The sequence below is a fragment of the Astatotilapia calliptera genome, chromosome 20, assembly GCF_900246225.1.
Source record: "Astatotilapia calliptera chromosome 20, fAstCal1.2, whole genome shotgun sequence".
Classification (NCBI taxonomy): Eukaryota; Metazoa; Chordata; class Actinopteri; order Cichliformes; family Cichlidae; genus Astatotilapia; species Astatotilapia calliptera.
This window is the reverse complement of record NC_039321.1, coordinates 27047738-27074404: the sequence shown is the minus strand read 5'-3', so window position 1 is coordinate 27074404 and position 26667 is coordinate 27047738. Positions and strand designations below refer to the sequence as shown.

At 40.7% G+C, this 26667-nt stretch overlaps 2 protein-coding genes across 6 annotated transcripts in view; both read left to right on the top strand.

Annotated features, from left to right (window-relative positions):
• Positions 1–7513: 7513 nt before the first annotated feature.
• Positions 7514–16054, top strand: eno1a (enolase 1a, (alpha)). 2 transcript variants are annotated; one of them, XM_026154183.1, is made up of 12 exons: positions 7514–7596; positions 9637–9731; positions 12069–12164; positions 12641–12699; positions 13071–13140; positions 13458–13591; positions 13738–13960; positions 14332–14529; positions 14896–15097; positions 15178–15286; positions 15387–15445; positions 15537–16054. In XM_026154183.1, exons 2-12 carry the CDS (start codon positions 9647–9649, stop codon positions 15598–15600), a joined length of 1299 nt encoding a protein of 432 aa, XP_026009968.1. In that variant the 5' UTR covers positions 7514–7596; positions 9637–9646; the 3' UTR covers positions 15601–16054. The 2 variants fall into 2 exon arrangements, with proteins under 2 accessions (XP_026009968.1, XP_026009966.1); XM_026154181.1 differs by lacking the exon at positions 12641–12699 and adding an exon at positions 12285–12343 and having other exon boundaries at positions 7539–7596.
• A 2738-nt stretch (positions 16055–18792) lies between these two features.
• The window catches only part of rerea (arginine-glutamic acid dipeptide (RE) repeats a), a 130465-nt gene continuing 122590 nt past the window's right edge, over positions 18793–26667 (top strand). For all 4 annotated transcript variants that reach the window (XM_026153751.1, XM_026153750.1, XM_026153754.1 and 1 more), the window contains exon 1: positions 18793–19131. The gene's annotated coding sequence lies outside the window, so the exon portion shown is untranslated. The remainder of the gene's footprint in view (positions 19132–26667) is intronic.

The window sequence follows — 26667 nt, the reverse complement described above, 5'->3', positions numbered from 1 at the left end:
TGTCTTTTTCCAAAAGTCATGAACTTTAACATTTAAAATGCTAACAGAAGCCTGTAAAGTCTGAAATGTAGCTCTTTATGTGTTTTTGCTGGTTCGTCTGACCACGGTCTAACCTTGGGGTGAATTCATGAGGACTTCCTCTGTTTTGAATGTTTTCCACTTATGAATAAACATTCTGGCTGTTGAATGATGCCCTTATAACCCTTCCCAGACTAATGGGAAGCAAAAAAAGTCACTATTGTTGTCTTTGTTGGTATTGTGTTAACCAACACCTGAATGCTTCAGACCTGCAAACTTCCAACACTTCTGATTTCACAGAGATGCTCACAATGGCTGCACCTGGCTGCTACTTACCCTCTAAATTCCTATGGAACCAGGAAAGGTGTCTCATATAAGCTGAGGCAGTGTGTCTACTAATCAAAAGATCAGTGCATCAGTCCTTGGTTCCTCCCTGGTTCCTCCTGTCCATGTGTTGAAGCATCTTCAGACATGCTACTGAACTTAAGTTTGCACCCAGTGCATCCATCTGCATGTGAATGTTAGATAAAAATGCTTAGGTATATACAAAAGCACTGTATGAATGCGTGTGTGATTAGGTGAATTAGATTTGTAGTAGAAGCTGCTTTGAATGCTCAAACTGAGTAGAAGGGTATTATGTAAATACTGGTCCATTTACCGTTTAGTTATTCCCATGGCTATTTTTCATTTTACACTAGGTTTTGTTAAATCAATAATGACACAGTGTAACACATCATGAAGATTTTATTTAACTCATTTTAGAACCTGGTAAGGACCAGACTGTATTTTCATTATGTCCTGATATGTCAAACCTTAGAATTAAAAGAGGGTGTACTTTCTTTTTTACATGCATCAGGACTACCTAATGCTCTCTAATGCTGTTGAAACAGCTGTTTGACGGTTCAGCAGTGAGCAAGGCCACATGCTACCCTTTGTGTATGATATAGGAGTATGTTAATGTTAATTTTTATCTTTTATTTCTTGTGACTTCTTCTTTTTTGCATCTTTACTTTGTCTCTCTATTTGTGGCTTCAGCTCACACATACATTGTTGTAAAATATGTGTGCAGAGAATGGTCTGTGTCTTGTTCTGCCGTTAAAATTTTAACCGCGTTTTCAGATTGCATAATCATCTTAAAGAAGTCAGGTGTTTGACAAGAAAATGCCCCGCATGCCATACTGCTTCACGTGTAACAAGGTAGCGCAGGTGAAGACGTGCAAAATATTTGATTTGAGTTGTGCAAATTAATAAATGACCACCGTTTTCATTCTCTTGAAGAATGGTAATAAAATGAGGATTCCTTTTAGACACTGGCCTATCAGATAAAAAACAACAAAACAGAAATGCAAACTCAGATAAGAGGGGAAGTTAAGTTACTTGAAACCACACAGTTGAATGAGTATGAGATAGTTATGTGAAAATATATTTGCTAATGGGGCAGCTGTGCAAATGGAAATAACATGGTAGAAAGAATCAACAGGCCTTTGCACAAGGAAATAGCACGGTATAGGAAGAACGAAGGCGTCAAGTCTTTATTTAACATTTTCAGCCAGGCTCCACTGAGCATGAAGGCTCTTCCCCAGTAAAACCCTGCTCACACAGATCCACTCGCTCATACCTGGAAGCTGCCCAGTACAAACACAGTCTGAGTCAGCTCCACTTGAGCAAATTCATTTAGGTCAGCTCAGCAGTGGCAAAACTGAAGATGCCTTCCTCTAACCCTGAGATGTCAAACTCGGACCAGACCGGTGACCGGTGACTGGTGAAAGTCCCCTTTCTGTCAGCGTGAAGAAGTTTAGCTACACATTTAATCCCTGACGTATTTGAATATAAGAAAAAGAAGGGCACTTCTTCGTTTTTCTACATGATAAATAAATGATGCTGTGGTAAATGAAAGAAATGTGTCAGCATTCAATTTAATTCAATTCAATGAAACTTTATTGATCCCGAAGGTTGGCCCCGAAGGAAATTGATTGATTCAAATTGTAAAAACGAAATATTTAAATATACAGAAAAAGAGAAAGTATCAGTTAATTCGTAGAATATATCTGATTGTTTTAGTGTAGACCCAGGGTAAGAAAACAATAAACAAAACAGGAAATTTTCTGTCATTTAGTTATTTATCTGTTAATTAATTACTTTGGTGTAGTATGAATGACCATAATCGAAGGTCTTTATGAGTAGGAGAAGCTTCAAAATCTATTCAAATGCAATTACAAGTTTAAAAAAAAAGTTTATGCCCTCCTTCTTATTTTCCAAAGCTCTGCAGTGGGCTGGATTGGCGTCTTTGCCAGGCAGATTCTGGCCCTCGGGTCTTATGTTTGACACCACTGTTCTAGCCAAGTCTGTGGTTTGACAAACACTGTTTTAATTGTGTGTCTGGAAGACATTAAACTGCTGACGTGCCCACAGATCTCACTCTTCTCATAGCAGTGGATATTCTACGTCACTGCAGAGGTCACCTCTTTACTAGGGATTTCTTGGAGTCAGAGGATGAAAACAGCTCACAGGAAACAAAATAGAGCCAAATGTACAAGAGAGCTGGTTTAGTACAATAGCAAAAGACCTATCATGCTTCATGAGCTTCTTATTCATTCTTCAGCGAACTATCCTCACAGTGTAGAGAGCCTGGGCTTAGGTTGTGGGAAAACATTTAAAACTGGCATGCAGAAACGATCAAAAGCATCAGTTCTCTTATCACGCTTCCTCACTGCCAGGTGCAGCTCTAGAGAGTGGCAGTGCAGCTTCCTCCCACCGTTTCACAGGTAGATGGCAGGAGAGAGGACAGGAAGCCTCTGTGACATATATATGCAAGATGCCACCAACAGGTAGAGATGCTGCGCCCGATCAAGAAATAGTCTGCCACATTACCATAAAAAGGCAAAGTCATCTAACTCTTGGCAGGAAGTAAATAAACAGACCTTACTCTCATTTCACATTTCACACACTAAAATGCCACATCTTCCCCTTTTAAGACTGAAACTGTGGCCTAATGACCAAATATAAACTTTTAAAAAGCTGCAATTGTTGCAAAACTATTACAAATCAACCTTTCTGAGGAACTTAATTGTAACTAAATGCTAATAATACACCTGTTACCGATGCATAGGTTATACACCATTTATTATTAAAGAAGAAAATTTGAGTTTCTGGGTTTTACTGTTGATTTTAAACAAAGTTGATGGACTGAGTAGCCGCTGAGTAGTTCTGAGGAATCGAAGAGCTAAACGGAAACAGGAAGTGAAACAGTCAACGAGGGAGAATATCACAACCTGGGTGTCCAAACACTAATGAGTCACCTCTGGACTTAAAAAAAAGTCATGGCTGAATCATTTTTTAACTCTTTCAAGAATTATCGTGCCCATAATTATCCTCTCAGGGATCAGTGTATACAGAAGTCTTGTTTCACAGTTTGAGCATTTTCTGATAAATGAGGAAAACTAATGACCTTTGAACTGTTACAGGTGCTTTCACTGAAACACCTATAGTGCTGTGCAAAAGTCTTGACCCACCATCATTTCTTCATATTGGAAAATGGAAATATGTGCAGCAGTTAATTAAGACATGCACAAGCATACATACAAATACAATATGTAAGGCAAAAACACAATTCTAAAGAGCTTGTAAGTCAATATTTGGTGTGACCACCTTTATTATGCAACACAGAAGCTCTCATAGGCAAGGTTTCTTGTCATTTCTTCCAGCGACTGCACTTCCTGAGATGACTGAAGAAGGTGCGCCTCCCCAAACCCATCCTTAACACCTTCTACAGAGGCACCATAGAGAGCATCCTAACCAGCTGCTTCACAGTCTGGTATGGAAACTGCCATGCATTGACCACAGAGCCCTCCACAGGTTTGTGGGGACCGCTGAGCACATTATTGGCAGCTCTCTAGTCTACAGGATATTTACACCTCACACTGCATTCGTAAAGCCACTAGCATCATGGCTGACATCACCCCTCCCTCCAACTGTTTATTCCTCTTCCATCCGGGAGATGACACTCCAGCATCAGGAGCTGGTCGGTGAGATTGTGCAATAGTTTTTTCCCCCCAAGCAGTCCGGCTCCTGAACACCATGCTGCCTCCTCCACACTGGACTCTCTTCTCCAGACACTTCTTGGACTATATAACACTCTCCTCTCACTTCCAATACTTGCACTACTCTGTATTGCACTGTTCCACTCTGTCTCTGTACTATTGCATTTATTGTATTTATTCTGTGTACTATTGTATATATTTATTCTCATTCTTTTCTATTTCTTATTCTATTTCTATTCAGGCACAATACTGTTGTACTTATTCTTAATTTATCTTATTTCTTTATAGTTGTATATATGTAATTTTTATTTTTATTTTTTCAGTTTGCACCTTTGATCCAGGAGGACGATATTTCGTCCCATTGTATACTTGAGTGTATATTGTTGGGTTGACAATAAAACTCTACTCTACTTGACTTTAAGCAGTCTTCAGGAATATTTCTCCAGACTTCTTGAAGCACATCCAAAGCTCTTCTTTGGTTTTTGGCTGCCTTTAGATGATCCCACACTGCTTCAATAATGTCGAGGTCCAGCTCTGGGGGGAGGCCTATCCATAAATTATAGACTTCCATTGTGTGTATTTCTATAATGGTATGCTTTTACTGCATGCTTGGGATCATTCTCATGCTGAAAAAATTAATCTGTTGCAAATCTAATGCTTTCCAGATGGTATTGCACGGTGGCTCATAAATGCACAATAACTTTCTGTGTTCATAATTCTACCAATTTTGACAAAATCCCCAACACTACATGACAAGGCATCCACCTTGTTTTACAGATGGTTACAGACATTCACTGCTGTCAGCTCTCTCGACTTTCTTGGTATATATTGAGAACAGATTTGATTCATCTCACTATAAGACCTGTGGCTACTGATTTTTTTAGCCCAGTTCTTGTGTAATTTGGCATACCTCAGCCCTGCTTGACTTCCATAAGAACAGCTTCTTGACAGTCACCCTTCCACTGAGACCGTTTCTGATGAGGCTTCAGTGAACAGTAGATGGATCAATTGAAGGGTCATGAATCCCTGAGGTCCTGTGTCAGTTCTTGATGACATGACTCCCAGATGTTTTTCATACTCAGTTGTCTGCAAGCCATGCTGAGATAAGCTATGTTTTTTTGGCTAACACTTTTTTGGGTTTTTTTCTTTTAACACTTTTTTGTTAGAAGAAGTGTTAGCCGCTTCTAGCTACTTCTCCCAAGATAACGCAGTCTGCGTTATCTTGGGCATTTTTTATAGATTCGGCAGAAGAAATGGAAACACATTATGTTTTGGGCTCCAGCTCCCATGCATGGAGTGATGGTGTGTTCTTGTGACAGGCTGCTAGTAACAGGGTGCCTAAAGATACAATCTAATATTGTTTTCTAGCTAAATTGTGTGTGTCGCGAAATCAATCAATGCAGAGCAGTGAAACAAACCACAGAGGCCCCAGAAAAGTGCAATCAAACGATGAGTTTATTAACACACAGGAGAGAAAACATCAGCATATGTCTTCTGACAAAAATACATGTTGAGAACACTTTTAAAGCAGTGAGGTATCCGCCCCTCCATGGCGTAAAAATAGGTTAAAGACGTTAGTTACAGTAAATGGTACATCTTAGATGGCAATAAACAGACATAGAACTTCTCATTTCTATAACACCTTCCAAACAAGGCAATAACTTCAAGCCTTCAGGGTGTCTGAGGGCTGGTTATCGACTCCAGTCATCTGTTACCAAGTAGAATAAAATGCAGTTGGAAGCTAAATGAGTTAAGGCCTCAGGCCTGACACATTTCTAGACTATATGTGCATTGTAAGCATGTATTGCAGTTATCCTTCTATGCTCCAATCTTTAACACAATAGATTGTGAAGACATCGCGCCTCACAAAGCTCACGACCCTCTGTAGACTGAGCAACAACTCTGAATGAGGACAAATACTATGCAATGTGTATGAAATACTTCTGGCCGTACCAGCATTAAAAGTTAACATAATGGAAGGATCCTTAAATGAACATCTTCAATAAACAACTTCAACCCAATATCAATACTGTAAGAAATATTATTAAGGGGAATAATGCTATAAAGAATGTTATTAATGCAATTATAATGATGCAGGTTATATGGCAGCAATAAAAGACTTTCTGTATCTCCACGTGTGTTATATAAACACAGTACTGGATAAGTTAGGTGAACAGCATGGTTTAGGTACCTTTTTATGCTTGAATGATGGGTTAGTGTTAATTGACTTAGCAAACAAACAAAAAATACTAATCTGAAATGATAAGGTGCAAGAGTGGGTCTGAAAATGAATTTAAAAAAGCAGCCAATGTCCAAAGGAAAAAATGTAAATGCCTTCTGAAAGACTGGAAAACTACTGCTCAAGATTTCTTTTAAAAAATTACTGGCTGCTTGGAAGTAAAATGTTTTCTTGTTTTGTTTTTTTAAATAAAGGCTGGCTTAAGACTTTTTTTATTTTAGAATTTGAAGTCTTCTTGGATACAATTTCCTTCCATCTAACGTAAATAAATGTCATTCACAACTGAAAATATCTGCTGTTCAGTATCTGAGCAGCAGATGGCGCACTTGCACATGAGTGCCACACTGACCGTCTCAAGGTCACTGCAGCAGGCTCTCACCATCACGCTCTGATCTGTCATGGGTGCTGCATTCCCTCCACTGCGCAGCTGCATGAACCCACGTCGTGAAATGACGAGGAGTCACAGCACAGACGTGTGGGGGAAACCCGGTACTCACTCATTCATGCCGTGATTCATTACTGCAGTCTTGATATTGATAACTAGTGCAGCCAATCTTTTAAATGTATACTGTGGATATCCAAGTTTACACCTTCTAACTCAGTGCCAGGACTAATAAAATCTTCAAAAAATTCTATATAGTTAAGTAAGAAGACTTTCAGCCCTGATGGTGAATTACCATTTCTATTCTGAGGTGCCTGCTGCAGTCTCTGTAACCCGCACGATGGCTCACTGTGGACTGGGTCTTGTGTAAAATGCATGCGCCCCAAATTTGCCATTCATTTATGAAATCCTTGTGGGGGAAAAGTCGTTGCCAGGAAATGTGACCGTAAGTGACGTGTCCAGCAGCGAAACACCCCACCGGAGATCCCTGCCTGCTTTTCTGCACGTACTCATCTCTGCGTCATCTTTCCGCATTGCAACCGACTCTTTCATTCTCGCAAAATAAATAAAAATAAATAAATAAATAAATAAATTTCCCAATAGACATCTCTATTAGAAACGCACACTTTATCGTTGACTGTCTACATGCTGATTTTATTAAGGTGATGCTGAGGTTTTAAAACAAATCCGCATCCTCTTCATTTTCAAGGTCTGCCTCCTGACGGTGGTGAACGTGCGTCGCCTCTCGCAACCGTCTGCACTCGTGAGTGAGCTCCAGCCAATGGCGTTGCGCCGTTTCTCAGTTTCTTCCTGATTCCATTCGCTTATCATCCAACCCGAAGCGTCACGAGCGCCTTCTCTGCCTGCCCGCACCAGAGAGAGACAGCTTCGTCCTTGCACACAGTTAGGCCGGAAAGGTAACTCATTTCAATCTCTTTTGGCTTTTTATTCATACTTTTAAGTCATTATGATGATGTTCGTGATTTAAAGGGCCTATTCTAATGACAGCGTTTATTAATATAAAGTTTTTTAGTTTTCATATCATAGTCTAAAGAGTGCTCTTCATCCTTGATATCCTCGAAGTCTTGTCCTTGTGTTAGCTTACACTTCGGGCGCTTATTTCTCATTTATACGCCCACTCATTAAACCCCATTGATGGGTCGGTGGCTCACAGGCTGGAGCAGTTTGTAGCCCACTGTCTATTTTTAAACCACTGCCGTCAGCTGGCGAGATGTCTGTCCATTTAGAGCTGCAGTGTGTGGAGGAACAGGGCGTCATGTTGCAAGCCCAGCTTCCTGCAGCCTGTGTTTGCTGTTTGTTATTAAAGAATCACTTTTAGGGCTGTTTTTGCCTGATAACCTCAAACGTGCGCCACTTCAAGCATTCTACGCTGGCTGAGGCTGTGGGTAAGCTACCAGTTGCTTGCAGCAGACTGGAGGTGTGTCCACCGAGTAAAGGAAAATTACCGTGTGTAGCAGGATTACACGACCTTTAATGTCTCATTTTTCCCCTTCAAGTCAATTTGAGTCATTTCTGTAGCCTCGTAGTATTTTTATGAATCACTCACTCGGTAGGTTATAAGATTACTGATGCAGCTTTAAAAGTTTTTTTCAGGTTTCAGACTAGTGTATATGTAGGAGGCTTGCAACACACATCAAGTTTCAATCCTTAATTATTCATTTTTCTCCAGGTGCCATTATACTCTCATCTTACATGTTCGCTCCCGGAGTTTGCAATGACCGTGCACCAAAAACAGCAAGATTACCAAATATTAGCTATTCACGTGGCATCCACTGCTTATTATATTGCAGAATTTTTGGTAGCTACAAATATGATGATTAGTTATTTGCTCCAAGAAGGCTAAAATGTATGAAGTCATATCAAATATACTTTCTATATGACTAGCTGTCAAGAACCCAAAGGGTATTTAGCCTGCATGAGGATGGATGATAATTGATGGATTATCCAGTTGATAGCATTTTGTGTAACTCGAGAAATATTAACCTTTGAAGAAAAAAAAAAACTAACATGCTGGTAAAACACAGGAAATCTTACCAGCGACATGCCTATTTAAAATGGCATAAATCTTTAATTTGGTTAGTCAAAAGGTCCCCAGAAGTTATATAAATGATTTTATGTACCTAAAGATTTTTTGTAGGCACATGCAATTGTGCTTCATCACTGTCACCTCTGGTAAATTTCCACACAGATCTCTGGGGACAGAGGATTTTCCATTGTTTCTGCACTCTGACACAGCTTTCCAGGCTGAACTCGGGAGTTCATTCAGGCACTCAGTATGTGCAGATGTGCAAGACAATAATTGGAATTGGGGCACGTTGGATAAAACCAATGTAAATCAATAGTGCTGCAGGCATCATGGGCAAACAGTCTCTCTTAAAACCTTCTCTGACCTCTGCTCCTGAAATTTCACGAGATAATGAAAGGCTCCATGAGATTAGACCACATCTCGTGCCTGTAATATCATTGCAGTGAAAGCAAAAGAAACAAAAAGAAGTCAAATAGGTTTTCTGCTAGGTCACTCTCTTATTGTCACGTACAGGGATTTTTTTTTTTTTTTTTTGCAAACATTTTGCAATGCTGTTTTATAGTCTGATGTAATAAGTAAACTAAAGGAACCCATACAGATTTTCCTCACTGCAGTAGCCACGCCTGTCTGCTATTACCTCTGCCCTCGCAGCCAGTACACATCAGTTTAGGTGGTCTGCACAGCCATATACTTAATTAGAGAACCATCGAGAAGATTTATTGCTGTTTTCTCTGAAATCCATCTTCAGATTATTTACTTGTTATTGTGAGTGTGTCGCCGTGTATCCCAAGTTTATTGCCACCTCTCTACTCAACGCTTTAATTCGTAAGTAGAAGCTCTAAAGGGGCCCGTCTGCTTGACCTGTGAAGGAGTCCTACACTAATCCCTCTTACATTTGTTTCTTCTGCAGATCCAGAATCATGTCTATCCTGAAGATCCACGCTCGTGAGATTTTTGACTCCCGTGGCAACCCCACTGTGGAAGTTGATCTTTACACTAAGAAAGGTACTGTATGGATAAACTACATGCTTTCTTGGACTCGTTTTATATGAATTAAAGGCTTAAGAAGAGAAAGGTTCTTTTATACCTTGCAGCTTGTAAAACCTGATCTTCTAGTCAGTGGTGGCACGGCTCACAACCTAACGTGCATCTACAGTTAAATGCAAGACATTGTGAAGCCTTTGGCTGTGAACCACATGCAAACAGCTGCACTTGTCATGTCTATATTATAGTATGAGTACTGACTCATAGGCTATGCTGGAAAAAGTAAGCAAAACGTTTTCCTAACAACTGTTCCAAGTAAGGAAAGGAGACTGAGTGGGGCTTGTAGTGGTGCCCCCACCTTATGAATAAAGATGTACAAAATCTCTACAACCTGCTAAAAACCACATCTGACGATTGCAAAAGCATACCTACATGTTTCACAACCCTTCTGGCACAATGTTCTGTTGGCACATAAGACAGCAGTTGAACTTTTGGGCAAAAATATCACGTTAGGAGTTAAAGAACGATGAACACCCAATACAAAATCCTTATTCCAGCTTTAAAGCATGGTGGAGGGGGCCTCACAGTCTAGGCCGGCTTTGTAGCCTCTTGATGGACCACATTTTATGAGTAATCCTTTCAGGAAGTCTGGTGACGTAAAAGGGGGACTCATAAACCCACTTTCAAATGCATGTGTTTAACAGGTAAATTGAAATCGTGTATAACCTGCACATGAAATTATTGTCTGCTAACGTGTGTATTTAGGCAGTCAGACCAGCAACTTGGTAACCTACACTGTTGCCGTCTTCAGAGTGGCCCTCGCTGGATCAGATCAGATGATGGATGTGTGAAAATAGCTCCTGTAAAGTCACACTGCCTCTGCAGCGCTCTGTTACTGTAATGGTTCCTGTTTGGAAGCAGTTGTAGCTCATACAGTAGGTGCTTCTGGCAAACCAGCGAGTTGAGTTGAATCTTCATTTTATGTAAAGTACAGGTGTCAGGGAAATTAAATCTACAGTTCACGTCCCTCTCCTTATTGTGTACCAGTTAAGATAGTTAAGCTGTTGACCATAAAGCATCCAAACGCTGCACTGTTCCACACGTATGCTGGAGGTTGAGATCAATTTTATTTTAACTAACTAAAGGGCCTGGCAAGGGTTTGAAGTTTTTTTTGGCAAGCTATTCTGTTATAAGAGCTCAAATAAAGGAACAGCTCAACCCAGTGAAATGTCCTGAGAATTTTAACGAAGCAACCTGAATGGTCATTGACACGGAAATGTGTGAAGCCGGCTACGCTGCCTTGAATGCACTGGTTTGAATAGATTGTCTGCCCTTTTCTGCTGCCCTTCTGTCTCTTCATTAGTTTTGGATGGTTGCTACGTGCTCCAGTTTACTGTAAATAGCACCCTTATTCTTCTTGGGCCCTTTTAAGTCCACCAGACTTGTTTTGACATCATTAACTGCACAGACCAAAGCGAGCGTGCTGCACCCAGAGTATGTCGGTCATAGTAACCGAGATGTGTTTTTGCACTGTTATGTAACCAGCTTCACAGTCATATTAGATAACCCACTATGCTTGTTGCCCATCATGCCATCTGTGTGATGGGCTGTTGGCACAAAAAAAAAGGAATTCACTTTTACTGTAGGTACTTGAAGATTTGCTGATTCATTGCTTTTCTCTACGGCTCTCCTTTTTATTGTGTTCAGCCAGAAAGCTGTTAATAATGTGACCTGGATATTTGGCAGCATTCCCCAAAAGCATCCAGGTGATGTCTTGATGCAGATGATTCGTTAAGCTTGAACTCACTGCCTTGACAGTGGCTGTGTCCTCTTGTGCTAAGCCCTAAATCCCCTCAGACTCACACCATCATTGCCGCTTCACAGAGCAAGCTGAATAGATTTTTTTTGCTCTGCTCCAATTTCCAATCACTTGGGTGAATCTGAAATGGCTATCCTCTTATATATGGGTGTGGCTTGCTATCATCCCACAGATGCACTGCACATGCTCAGTTGGCCATCTGGCTTTGCCTGTTACATCACAGATTTTGCAGCACAGCCGTTACAACTTCCTCCCAACATGGTTTATTTCATTTTGGAGCAGGAGACGCCTTTAGCTGATACTCACTGCTGTCCCTTGTGTACCAAGTAGCCCCTCCTCTGCACTTGTTGTCCTAACAAACATGTTCCTCTTTGTGAAGACAGCATGTAGAAAGCACAAACCCAAAGTCAGGAAGTATGGTATAATGGTGAAATCAGATTTCAACATATGTCAAAGTCCAGGCAATCTTTTGTTGAATATCTGTGACGTGAAATAGCACTTAAAAGTAACAAATGTGAAATGTCCTCTGTGTCTCCAAGGTCTCTTCAGGGCTGCAGTTCCCAGCGGTGCCTCCACAGGCATCTATGAGGCTCTGGAGCTCCGTGACAATGATAAAACACGCTACATGGGCAAAGGTAAGACATCTCTATTTATTTTACAATCTTTTGTGCCATTTCCACTTTACATTCTGCTCTCTCGCTCCTCATCTTTTACTACTTCATTTCTGATTCCTACATCTCTCTCCCTCCTGTTAGGAGTCAAAAGAGCAGTTAAATATATAAATGATTTTTTGGCCCCTGCATTATGTAACCAGGTAAATAAAGTGTGGAGTAACGGAGTGACTCTTTACATATTGCCGTGCACAGCAGCATGAAAAATGAGTTTGGCTTTTGGAAACTAACCTCGTCGGGCACAAGCAGATGATCACAGATCTAAGAATAAAGGGAAAAAAATAAAAGAGCAAAATAATCACTGGGTAAATTACATTTTACCACTAATTGCTCACTCACACACTGTCTCATACAATTGGATGCTCTGTGGTCATCTGTCTCGCCTACTCTGCATGGTCTTCTTCTGTCTGAGTCAGTCATGGTCTGCTTGTTCCTTGCAGGTGTCTCAAAAGCAGTTGACCATATCAATAAAACTATTGCACCTGCACTGGTTAGCAAGGTAGGACCATTTATTGTTTGACTAATATAACTGTGTTCTAGTGTCAAATGAATTGTGTTAAGAAGTTAGAAATGCAGCAGTAAATGAAAACACAAAAGTGTGTTATTGGTAGCAGTAACTGGGAAATGCATAACTGTATGCACTGAACAGTTTGTTGTGACTGAATTCTACATTAACCTCATGATATACCCAAAGCATCTATAAACCCGTCTATACTAGCAGAACTTCAGTAAAATAACTGACATGGTTTGATTACTCTAACATCTTTGTAGTGTGATCTAATGAACTATTGATTTAGAAATAAACCAGTTTAAGTTCAGCCTCTTTCCCCACCCAGTCCAATTAAACCTGTCATGTTGTGTTTAATCCAGGATGTGAACGTTCTGGAGCAGGAGAAGATCGACAAGCTGATGCTGGACATGGATGGCACTGAAAACAAGTGTAAGATACCAGTGTACTTTACAATATTTTGTGAGGACACATGTATAAATAAAAATATTTAAAGATATTTTTGGTAAATATTGGGCAGTGCATAGGACCATTTAAACAGTATTTCTGCTCCAGTGATGGTTATTTGTTTGTAACCTCCTGAAAGTTTTCAGTATGGAATTGCATATATTGTGTTTGGAGATTTTAATTAAACAGTGTCTAAACCTCAAAAATCCAAAAATGCTCTCCACAAACAATGGAGAACATCACAAGCTATGTCTTGACAGTATATATTATATTGTGAATTATTTGTGTTTACTATTCTGCAGCTAAGTTTGGTGCTAATGCCATCCTGGGCGTCTCCCTGGCTGTGTGCAAGGCTGGTGCTGCAGAGAAGGGCGTTCCCCTCTACCGCCACATTGCTGACCTGGCTGGCAATCCTGAAGTCATTCTCCCAGTTCCTGTGAGCGTCATAGCACAATTATCCAAGGCCTTTTACACTTTATTGATCAATAGGCCTCATAGACCATTAATATCTAATTCAAAGGGTCATTGTATTCATCCATGATTGCATTAGGCTAAAAGCTGGTCCTCTCTGCTTCCTTTCAGGCTTTCAATGTCATCAATGGTGGCTCCCATGCAGGCAACAAGCTGGCTATGCAGGAGTTCATGATCCTGCCCGTTGGTGCTAGCAGCTTCAAGGAGGCCATGCGTATTGGTGCTGAGGTCTACCACAACCTGAAGAATGTCATCAAGGAGAAGTACGGAAAGGATGCCACCAATGTAGGAGATGAGGGTGGCTTCGCCCCCAACATCCTTGAGAACAAAGAAGGTTAGAGAAGTAATCAGCTATAACAGTTATTTCACACAGAGTAAATGGTTATCTTTGCAAACATTTAGAGTCAAAAGTTGTTACTGTACACCTTGAATATTCCTAAAGGGTGTGTCTTGAAAGCATTGAATTCTTAGAGCTTCCAGGAAAGTATCTCCACTTATGTCACTGCTGAAGTTGACATACGGTTTCTAAATTAAGGTCTCAACTCAGTACTGCTAGCATGAGCCTCCAGTGTCAGGTCAATGTGCTGATATGGCAGCTGTCCTAGTTGTGCAGAGCTTTCAGTGGTGACTCATTTTTCAGAATGAAAACTTTGATTTAATTGTCGACAAATGCAGTCACCCTTTTATTGTATGTTGTTTTATCAGCTCTGGAGCTGCTGAAACATGCCATCGCTAAGGCCGGCTACTCCGATAAGATCGTCATTGGCATGGATGTAGCTGCTTCTGAGTTCTACAAGGGCGGCAAGTATGATCTGGACTTCAAGTCTCCCGATGACCCTAACCGCTACATCTCCTCCGACAAGCTGGCTGACCTATACAGGAGCTTCGTCAAAGATTACCCCGGTGAGTTTTAAGTAGATACTTTTTTGTCGTTGTTTGTTTTGTTTTGTTTTATTCAGTGAGTACTGCTCCATGACATTTGAATCCTCATCAGATCATAATGCCCTGTTGCAACTCTATCCATAGTTGTTGCACATGAATGATGTATAGATATGCTCTGCATGTCTATGCAGAGAATCATACATGCCATGCATCTGCAAAATGCATTGTACACTGTCGTCAAAAGCGGAGCAGTTACAAACTTGTTTCTGCTGCCACCAAGTGGCCAACAAAGAGAATAACCAATTTAAGGTTTTAGGTTTCTGTATTTAAAAAAACCCTGTCAGATTAGCCTTTTATTGACTGAATCATTAATTCCTATCCTAACAGTGGTGTCCATTGAGGACCCTTTTGACCAGGATGACTGGGAGGCATGGACCAAATTCACAGCCAGTACCAGCATCCAGGTTGTGGGTGACGATCTCACCGTTACCAACCCCAAACGCATCTCCAAGGCTGTGTCTGACAAAGCCTGCAACTGCCTGCTGCTTAAAGTCAACCAGATCGGCTCCGTCACAGAGTCTCTGCAGGCGTGAGTGTCCACAGCACTGCAACACAATCCCACTCATTTACATAAAAGTATTAGTTGGCTTATTGGGTCTTCTCTTTTAGCTGCAAGATGGCCCAGAGCAATGGCTGGGGTGTGATGGTCAGCCACCGCTCTGGAGAGACAGAGGACACCTTCATCGCTGACCTTGTGGTTGGTCTCTGCACTGGACAGGTAAAACTATATCTTGTTGTTTCAAAGCTGACTTTACACTTAGTCAGGTAGTTGCTTGCATGTTACAGACTTGCTCTTATGTGTCTTTATTCCTTCCCAGATCAAGACGGGTGCACCTTGCCGATCTGAGCGTTTGGCCAAGTACAACCAGCTCCTCAGGTGAGTCCCTTCTAAAAACATGCACATTACCGTTGTTGTTTTACAGTTACATGGAAGTCCACTTTAACCAACCATGATCACTGTCTTTTAGGATTGAAGAGGAGCTTGGCGACAAGGCCCGTTTTGCTGGCCAGAACTTCAGACACCCCATCTGAGCTGGTCTTCCTCCTTGGGCCTCTGTGTGTTCATTGCTCATATATAATCCTCACACATACAGTATACGCCACACTAGGTTGCCTACCCTGTTAAAGAGAAGATGGAGAGAAACACCACTGACATCTAAGGTCTAAGTCTGTGGCGTAGGGAGGGGACAGCACGTCCCAGTGAAGTCACAGTTCAGCTCATCTTCAATCTCTGCTTTAGTTCCTGAATAGTGTTGGTCCTTGTGTTTTTGTCTGTGTAACTGTGTGAGAGATTTTTGTTCAGCTTTTCGTGAGTTGTAGTGAATTAGGTCCTCTACTGAGTAAATGAGCTACTGTAACATTAGTGAGGCTCTGCTCTAAGCATTGGTAAGACTGTTGTATGTGCAATGTATCGCATCTGACGAGGTCTTGTGTTGATGTACACGTCTGCAGAAACGTGTAATAAATAATATAGTTTGAAAAGTTATTCTGAAGTTTTAATTTTGTTTCACTTAAATGCTTTATTATGAAATTATTAACACACACTAAATGCACAATGGCAAGAAAACTCCCTGAAACAGTTGTGAAATTGTTGCCACTTATGCTTACTGCATCTCATAATGATGGTCACTGTAACAGTTCATTAATAATTCATAACTTTCCTTCAAAGAAAGTCAGAGCATCTACAGTAAACGGCTTGTGCTCCATAACTGCTCCTACCTATGTGGCGTAATCTGAAAGCCACCAAGAAGGCGAAATATGAGCCCAGAGCTGTAGGGCGCCATTTGTTGTCCCCTGGGTAAAAGAATCCAGAAGCTCGAAGCAGCCTCTTTCTCTACTGAGCCTTGCCAAGATAAATGAGACTCTTTTCACCAGGGGTATGGTACCGCAGGGGATTGCCAGCTGGGTTTGTGCCACACCAATTTACTTTGTGTGAGCCCTTTCTGAACCTGCTTCCATTGTTTAGGTGTCACCAAGGAGATGTATTACAAATCACTGATACAAAGACGCTACCTGTCACACATTGCAGACTCTGTCAGCTGAACCACTTGGCAAGAATTGCGTAAGTTTAATCATTCTCACACTTAACCTTAAATAAATGTTTTTCACACAAAGTTAATCCTCTAAGAAAGTAAATGTGGGAGACTGTAAAGTGATATTACAGCGTGAATTATACCCAATGTTTTCCTTTTAGACCTGCTCCCTCTAGTGTTCAGATGAAACGGTGCACCTTTCTGAAAAAGGTAGAGTCTTGGCACTCAATTAAATTCAAACGTGAGCACATGAAAAGTTGAAAAATTAAACAGTGTTAAGCCAATTAAACAAAATGGCTCCGTGTTAATTCCAATTTCAAAATAAATCAACTTAGTAATTTTCATTCAAACGACAATAACCCCTAATAAATTAAAGTTTTGTAGCATCACATTTATTTAGGAAAGAAAAAACTGTTTTATATTCTAAAAGCAAAACTCATATTTGTTCTGAGAAAAAATAAACAAACTTGTGGCTTCAGATGTAGCTGAATTTAACAGTAAAACTAATGAGCATTAAATGCACAGGACGCATAACTGTTAACTCTACCCGACATGAATTAAACTAAACTAAATAAATAATTCCAGTTCTCCAAATACATAATGTGCAGGTGTGGAGTGGACAGCAGCCCAGTGGAGGCAATTATATGGGATTAAACTGTGTTAATTTTGTGATCATCTCACTTGAAGAGTTATATGTCTCTTTTTTTTTTTTTTTTTACCTTTAATGTACTCTAGAATTAGTGTTGCATATGATCATATTTTCTATTCTATTCTAGTCTAGTCTAGTCCAGTCCAATCTAAAACATAATGACAAAATATATATATATATCCTAGTGCAGCTTTTCTATAAATGCATATAGTTAATCTGCTATTATTCTAAAGTCCTTACTGTATGTTATAGGGTCTAACGAGATATTCTATTCTGTTGTATTCCATAGTTCTTACCCTAAATTCAATTATTACAAGATGTGTTCTACTCTACTCTGTATCATAGCCTCTACTGCTTATTAAAGTGTCAGCAGCAGTATAATATTCTATTCTATTCTATGCTAAAAAATTATTATAATAAAAACTTCTTATAGTGCAGCTATTCAATAACTACAAATATTTACTCTGTTATTATTCCACAGCTCTTTCTGTATATTTAAGTGTTGAAAGAGGTATTCTATTCTATTTTGTCCTCTTGTATTGTAATCCACAGTTTCACTGTTAATATTCTACTGTACTCTACTCTAATAATAATAAAACAATTCTAGTAAAAATTTCTCCTATTCTATAAATGTATATAGTTACTCTGTTATGATTAAAGTGTCTAAAGAGCTATTCTATTCTATTCTATAATTGTAATAAGAACGTCTTCTACTGATGCTATTCTATGAATATCTCCAGTTACTTTTTTATTTCTTTCACAATTTCCTTTGTAACAACAAAATAGTAATCTTTTTATTCTATTCTATTCTATTCTTAAGCAGTTTTATAGTTTTTTCCATATTGCTGCTATTGAATTTTGTTATTATTCTACATTTTTCCTTCATGAATAAAAACAGAATCTAATGTAACCATTCTATAAAAGTATATAGCTACTTTGTATACTTTCTTATTGTTTCACAATTTCACTGGCAATAACGAAACATAAAAGTAGAGTATTTTCCAGTATCCAGACCATTCTGTACTATTCTATTCTATTGCGAAACCTTACTATTGTTGCTTAAGTGAGATGTTTAAAAACACTATAACAGTGACAGACAAACATTGTATTCTATTTTCTATTCTATTCTATTTTATTTTGTGTATTTACACTAGGTTTATATCTATACAATACACAAAAAAGTCATTATTATATATATTATATTTTATTCTTATGCAGCATAGTATCAAGCTGTTTATCAGTTCAAGCAAAAAGTATGTGCAAATAAATGGTCTGTCAGCATTTTGTACTGATATAGTAACTGCCAAATTGTAGTCTTCCATTTCTGTCTTTATTTACAATATGCTTTATAATGTAACACTTAAATTATTTAACCGTAAATTAATTTGTCCCCATTTGAATTCTATCCTAATTTTCTGAGCTAAAGGATGAAGATGGACCAAGTGTTGCTACAGAATAGACATCCAGAGGACTCCCAGTGTCGCTGGATGTTTCCAGTTTTGGCCAGTGGGTGACGATATTTTACCGGTTGAACTTTGAGAACCCCCCAACTGTTCTCACCCCAAGATGAAGAAGGATGCTGTCATGCTGAGTGCCTCTCACATACACTAGTCTGAGCATCCCGGCAACGATTACTCTCTTTATTCTGAAGTCCATCATTTATGACAGCGTTATACCAAACGTGGTTCTCTCGGTTATAGCTATATAACAAACGATATACAGGTGGCACTGCAGCTGTTGTACTACTCTCTGTAGTGGCGACACTTGGCTAACTAACGTTGGCTAATTGCCCCTGCTGCTGTTGCTGCTGCTGCTGCTATTGTTTGTTGTTGCAGTCTCTCATCAAACAAATCACAGATGTTGTAGATCAAGCTCTTTAAGGTAAGTGCTGTGAGCTGCAATCAGCAGTCTTTTTGCATTTGATGTTCATCAGCAAACGAGGGAGAAATGACACAAATTAACGGAAGAGTATGTAAACGTTGGACTGTTAACGTACATCATCGCTTGGTAGCTATTTGGCTAATTTGCTTATTAGCATTAGCTAGCTAGTTAGCTGATAGACTTGGTTGCCCCTTGCTGTTGGTGTTGCTGGTTACTATGAACTAACATTAGCGGCTAGCGCCAGTGACTAGCACTGATTGGGAATGCCAGCTAGGAGCAGAGTAATGTCTGGATACAAACAGCTCGTTGGCACCGGTTATTACAGAGCCCGTCCAGTACACACAACACGACTTTAATTTATTAAACACTTTGTGGTATGACAGCACAGATAACATCGCAGTACCCCATAGCTTGCTTTTCCCTGTTTTGAAATACCCAGTGTGCTATGTCTTTTCCAGGGAATAGTCTTAGCCATTCAGCTATTGTCACTAGCCCTTGGAAACGTTAGCCAGCGAAGCTAACTAGCTGTCTTTTGTGTGTTTTGACTTGTGCTCAATTGTTGTTATCTAGATCGCAGTTCGTGGTTATTTAGGAGTGTGGTCTGGCCTGGTTTTAAACACCGGATGAGAGCACATTCGTGCTGCTGTGAGAAAATGAAAGATGTAATCTACACTGAAGATATTTGTCAACAAATACAACAGCCAGAAGTGGGTTTAAGACTTCACTTTCTCCTGAGAAACTTGAAAGCATTTAAGAGACTACATCAGGTGAAGGTTTCTTGGTGTTTGGAGAGGTCATACTTTTTGTTTTTTATCAGGGGGCATTTTGTTTTTTGCAGCGTTAAGCCAAAGTTTGCAATTGCAAGTTTGAAAATAGTAAACAAACGAGTAGTGTTTGGCCACAAATATGTTGCACAATTCCTCCTTGAAAGGCAAGAGTTTCCAAATATTATGCAGTCCATGCACATTTTACTACCTCTAACTTTAAAAGAGAAGAACCAGCAGGAAAGTGTGTTTTTATTTTTATTGAGTGCTTGTGACTCATACTTGACTCTTTTACCTCACTGACTACACAGCCCTGAACAATTGAGGGCTTCACAATGCACGAAGAGAGCGCACTATAGTAAATGATCAAAGGAGTGTGAAAATTTCGTTTGCTCTGTAAATGCTACGCTATTTTCAGTCCACTGAAAGAGTCTAAATGAATTTAAGGACAAAACCTACGTTTCCTCACTTGTCAGAGTGGCACAGTGTTAGGCTGGGCATAGGGAAATCATCAATAAATGATCTGATATCCTGATAGCAATGCACTGTAAAACACACCCAGCACCACGTTAAGTTTAATGGTTTTACAAAGCTTGGTCTGGATAGGTTTTGTTACTTTGCTGCCACCACATCTATCCAGTCATTGCAGCTTGTTCAAGTCTCCTGATAGTGACGTGACACTGAACATAGAGGTCAGACAAACTTTGTGTGTTTGTTATAAACAGAGAATTTAGCAATAAAGCAATCTCAGATACAGCTATGTTGCCAGAAATGATTTGTGTCTATAGAGCATTACTTAAAGACTGAAGATTATTGTTGGTCATGTCTTTAGGAAAAAGGGGGAAAAAACTGGGATTTTGCTAATCCTTACATCTTGCATATTCCCATCTGATGTTTTGTTGGCTTTTCCTGCTGCCAGTAGCTTAGTGGTTTGTGATTTTCTTTAACTACCACTTAGCCTGTAAACTTGCTAGGCTAGGGTACAGAGGTCTGCCATTAGAGGCTATATGTTGATTACTACTTCAGCGCCGCTTTGGCTGAAAAGCACCTTAATGTTTGGTTTATGGTTTTTCTAAAACAGTATGTTTTAGGTCCGGCCAAGAGAACAATTCAGAGTAGCAGAAGGCAGAAGATTTGTGCTGTTCCTTTTTTGATTCTTTCTGTCATGTTACTCGCAGAGCTGCTAAGTGGTCAGGGTGTTTTATAGTGTTTCAATTTGAGTGGGATCTCAGGAGCAGCAGTGGGTAAAATTACTTGGAGTCACCTATCCAATGACACACCCCGTCCATCGAATGTTAATCTAGCTGTGTGGCTGTAGTAGCAGCAGCAGCAGTGCCAGCAGAGTAATGATAAGAGAAGTGTAATAACCCTGCTATTTTCCTTTAATGACTAATACGCGTTTGAGTAATGGCAGCTTCCTGCAAATAATGTGTGGCAAAGGCCAGGCAATGCTGAGGAAAAGCCCGTTTCACTGTGCTCTGACGCCTCTTTTGTTGGATGATCTTTCAATACACATGCGCTGCAATTCAGTGTTTACATGCCGTGCTCAAACGGCATCTCGCTGTTGTCCTCTACTTTGTCGTATCTTCGTGAATCCCAATAAAGAAGGATTCTCCAAGTCTTGTCTCACAGCCACTTTATTGTCAGTGCTGGAGGTTTGTTTCTGCCGTGCTTGACGCCATTTGAAGCTGTCCATATGTGGCTATCGTGTATTTCACATTCAGAAAGGTTGGGGTTGTGTTTCAAAGAGGGGTGATTAGGCTGATTTATTGTTTTGTTCGAGGCCGTTCTGCTCAAGGGTTTCATATACAGTATTTGATTATGCTGGCGAGAGAGGTTGGTAAGCAGCGAAATGTCTTCTTTTAAAGAGCCGGCACAGGAAATGATGTGTAATCAAGCATCTACATGACATTTGTAATCAAGCAAGTGCATTGCCTTGTATTTATATTCTAATGACTGTGCACACTTGAAGCAGCATTAAGAGGATGCAGTGGACAAAGAAGGCAAGTGGATAAACTGATTTAGCTTTTTACTTTTACAGTGCTTGATATCAGTTTCTTTGCAAGATATCTGGTTGTTACATAGAAAATTAATGCTCTGAACAAAGGAGCAATGTTCGCTCAAAGACCGCTTGATGGGCCATTCAAGTGCTGTATATTCATTAAAAATAACAATCTGTCAGCACTTACTGACAGCACGCGCAACAAGCCAAGCTCTCTTTATTGTTCTCCGAAGATGTTTTTCAGTTCCCGTGCCAAGAGCTGGGTAATTGGCTGTAGCAAAGCCTTGCATGTGTTGTTTTAAGATATTGGACTGACACGCACAGGGCACACTGGCAGAAATGAGGCAAGCACACTCCCCTTTCCTCCTCCTCCTCTTGTTCTTCTTCCTCCTCCTGGCTTCTGCCAGCAAGTCAGAGGAGGCAAGATGCAGGATGTTGTTTTGTGTTCCCTGACAGCTTCCCTTCACCTCTCATAAGAGGAGATCCAAGCACGCCGCATCATATCTCATCTTTGTTTGATTCAGGCCTCTGCAGCTCCACAATTGTGCCAAGGAGATGGTATCAGCAAGCGCTGCTCGTGTTAACAATCGTGAGCTGTCTTGCTACATACTGCTGGTGGTATTTGATGTGATCAAATCTGCTTTCTGCACAAGCTCAGCCGTGGCGAAGTTGGTCTCACTTCATCTTTACAAACGCTGTGTGTTTCTTATTGGGCTGGGTTTGCGTTGACTCACATCTTAATTAATCAGATATATTTTGTCTGGTGTTATTGCTAAGCATCTCAAGATATGAAAGAAACTTTTCTACATATTTCATCGAGCAACTGTCAGTGCACTTTGTGCTTAATGTGCACAAGTGGTTGGACAGTGGAATTTGTAGAAATCGACTGGAAAAGGAGGCTTTAGTAGTATATGGGAGTTTTACGCATTTGCTGGTTTCCTGTGCGCGCGCCTTACTAATTACCATTTAAAACGCAACATGTAGGGACAGGCCTAGTTTGTCACTTTATTGGCAGGACCTATTAATAGCACTTCATGCAAAAAAAAGAAGTGTGAATTAAAAAGGAAAGTTAAAAAAAATAATAGTCAGCCATTTGCCATCACAGTAAAGGAGGAAAATGAAATGGTGTAGGATCAGCTGGCTGGCCCCTGAGGAGAAGGAGAGGGGGGGGGGGGTGATGATGATGAGGAGGAGGAGGAGTACTTTGCTGCTGTGTGTGTCAGTGCTGATTAGGTAAGAGATTGCCTCATGTAATGACACGGCATGGCGCTAGTGGTGCAGAAACACAAACAATGCATACCAGTGTTTTTTACTGCGCACACCCCCTGCAGCCGCCTGCCTGAAGATGTTTATATAGACATATACACTCTAACCAGAATATTTCAACATCTTAGACAGAACCCCCCCCCCCACTCCCCGCTCCCTTTCCAGCGACACGCACATTTATTGCATCCGGGAGCCGATAGCCCTCTTTTCTTTTGTAGCACAGATGAAAGATGGGGGTGATTAAAGCAAAGGGGGCACAATGGAGCCTGTGCGGTTTCTCGATCAGTATATGCTGTTAGTATTGACAGCATTTATTTAGGCCTACATAACCCGCCAGTTTTATCTGTTTCTATCAGTTTAAACCTAAAGCAAAACGGAGCATGTCATAATTTCCTCCTGCTTGTGACGGTTAAGGTTTCTGTAGATGTGTTGGACCTATTATTATATACACAAGTGTGTACAGGGTTTTGATTCATTAGCTTGGTTATTAATAAATCTGCTTCAGGCTTAGATTCAGCATGATGTATCTTTTGATAAAATGTTATGAAAGCATAAAGCAAAAAAATAAAACCAGACAAAAAACTGATTATGGTAAATGGCCACTACGTGATACTTATCAGGGAGCCACTTTGATTAGCTAGTCTAAGTGATGCAGTTGGTTTAATTGATTGTTTTATAGAGAGATGTGTCAATAACAGCTGTCTGCTGTCCAGACAAACATGCTTTTGTCATTAATTAAAAGTGGCCGTAATGGCTCGTTATGCTGTGTTTTTCTGCACAACACTGGGTATGCAGGACATTGATTTTCAACAGTGTGGATGAGACAAATTGCACATAGATCTTTTTATAATGTGCTGGCTGTGCCGCTCTGCCTCTGTGACTAACACAGATATCGCACTGATGTTGCGGCTACGGCTGCACACGAGGCACAGTTTGCAGGGCTGGAAAGCCTGTGAGTGATGTTTTAATGGAGACGGTCACGCAAGTCAGCGGTGATCTCAGGGTTCACACTGCCATAAGGAAACGACCCGGGTGACATTGTGGCTCTCCGCTCTCCTGTACACAAGATGCCTCGGGTAAACTGTGTCCTTGCTTGCCCTTGCAGGTTAGGAACACCTATTGAGCCTGCCGAGCCTTCAGTTTAGACACTGGGACTTTGAGCTGGATCGACTGGGTTTAAAGATGGACATCTTGTCTCTGTACCCCAGTTCCAGCAGCCGGCACAGAGAAAATGAGTTCTGAGGATTGGGTTTAGATTTGCCACTGTAGCACTTCCACTCTGATACACTCTAGCTACCATCAGGGGAAGGTTGTCAGAGAGAGCGGGAGCGAGAGGGAGAGAGAAAACAGCGAAGCACAGCAGTGCTATCTAATAGATCAATTTGTAATAAATCTGTTGCCTCAAGCTGTTGTTGTTCGCTTCAACTCAGTAAAAGGTGTCTGCGTTTCTCAGGCAAGAAAATGCTTGTCAGGCTGGGCATACAGAGCTATCAGTGAATAAGACGCGCCTAAAGCACAGTAAATCATTTTCTCTGTGCTCAGTTTACATAGGTCGAACACACGGCTCTTATCAGCGCATTCCATTGGCCAAAAAAGGAGGGTTATGACCAATCAATAGGGCTGAGCGCTGAAATCAGGAAGTAACGCTCCCCTCACATTAAATTTCCCCCCATTATCCAATATGAACCATTAATCATGATGAAGGAGCTATCGATTAGGCTATGAGCCAAGGTTGGTCAATTTATTTGCCAAAAGTCATTGAGTCGGGGCAAGGATGTGTCGACGAAGTGCCGATTTACAAAAACCAAGCGACAGAATTAAAACGACCCCATTATTATGACAACAGTTTGATCTTTAGGGTAACAAAAGAGCAGGCCTCTATAAAAACCACATGGGACCTCTCCGGCTCCTCCTCCACTAGCAGCCATATGGACCGTACTAATTGTGTTTTACGCCAACCATTTTCACCGATCCATCGGGGACTTGTGGAAGTGCTGTAGCTATAATGTCACCAGCAGTGGGCTGGCTCATGAAAGAAACATTAGCAAGCAAGATGAGAAGACAGGAAGGCAATGCACTGCAAGTGTACACAATTATTGATTTTATTCAAATGGAATCTGTGCTTTTCTGTTCAGAATCCGATGTCTTTTTAATAATGATTTCTATTATAGCTTTCCCTAGATGGAGCTTTTGTTTGAGAGAGGCATTCAGTTTAGTCTCACACTTGCACCTTGTCAGAAGGTGAAATCTAATATCTAGGCATGTTGCCAGTGTGTAAAGATATAGCTTTAAAAAGGAGACTTGTAATCCCTTGTATTATCCAGTTTACACCATAAATATGTTTTATCCAGTGATGTGATAGATTTGTTTGTTTTTTTGCACAGGGGTGGGGGGTCGGGGGTTGTGCTGAGCACTAACAGATCATCTTTCACTCATTTTTGTTTTATGGCTACACAAATGCTTAGGTTGAAGTATTTCCTTTGCCCTTCAGGCCAGGGAGTGGTTATAAAGCGTTTAGAGTGCCAAGTGTGACTGAGGCAAATCTGTGTGTGTTTTAACGTGTCTGTGGCATGCAATCATGAAAAGGGCACATCTATGGAAATTAGATCCCGTGAAAGAGGGGAGGAGCTTTGGAGCGGTGAAGGTGGGGAGGAGGGAGGGGGGAAAAAAACCACACTCTCGTTTCATTGTGTCCCCTCTAACAGTTTTCTTGTAATTATTGAAATTGATGTTTGCTGTGGAGCTGTAAATCTGCAAGATCTCCTGTTAATAAAGCGGCAGAGGCAGCCGAGCCGTTAGGCTGGGAAATAAAAGGTAATCAAGCCTCCAACATCCTGTCCCTCGCCCCAAAATGAAGCAGCAGAAATCCTAATTAACTGAGAGGATGAGGAGCTCTTACTACACTGCTTGGCTAGTCGATGCCAGAGCTCTGTGCTATACTGTAATGAAGATGCACTGCTAGTTTCCCCCAACCTCTCTTCTTTTTTTCCCCTCACTCTCTCCCTGCCTTCCAGCTCTCTCTATCTTGCCTGTGGTATTTTTCCCTCTCCTCAGCTCCTTTCCTTCTCTACCTCCTCCTCCCTGCCTTGTCTGTGAAGTTGTGGATGTGACCATTGCTCGGAGTGAGAGGCGCTTTTTGTAGCCTGGAGGTTTCTGGAAGTCCTGCACAGGAAATCGGTGAGCTAGATGACGGCCTCTGTGATGGTTATTGCTGCTTATGTAAAGTGCCGTGAGAGCGAGGGAGAGGCGGCATTGATCTCGTCCCACTGATTTCATAGATCCTCTTTAAGATGACAATACAGTTGTCTTTCTGTGTCATCTTCAAGTGCTCCTGTTTTTCAAATCAGCGATGTAGCAAATGACTCCTGTCATCAGCCGCACATGCTCAAACGGCGTCGTGTCAGCTTTGGGGAGCTGAAAGTCAGGTCAAAGCTTGCTTTGCACATGTGATTTACTGTATTCAGTAATGTTGTTTTTTTTGTAGTTTTTTTTTTTTAAAATTTG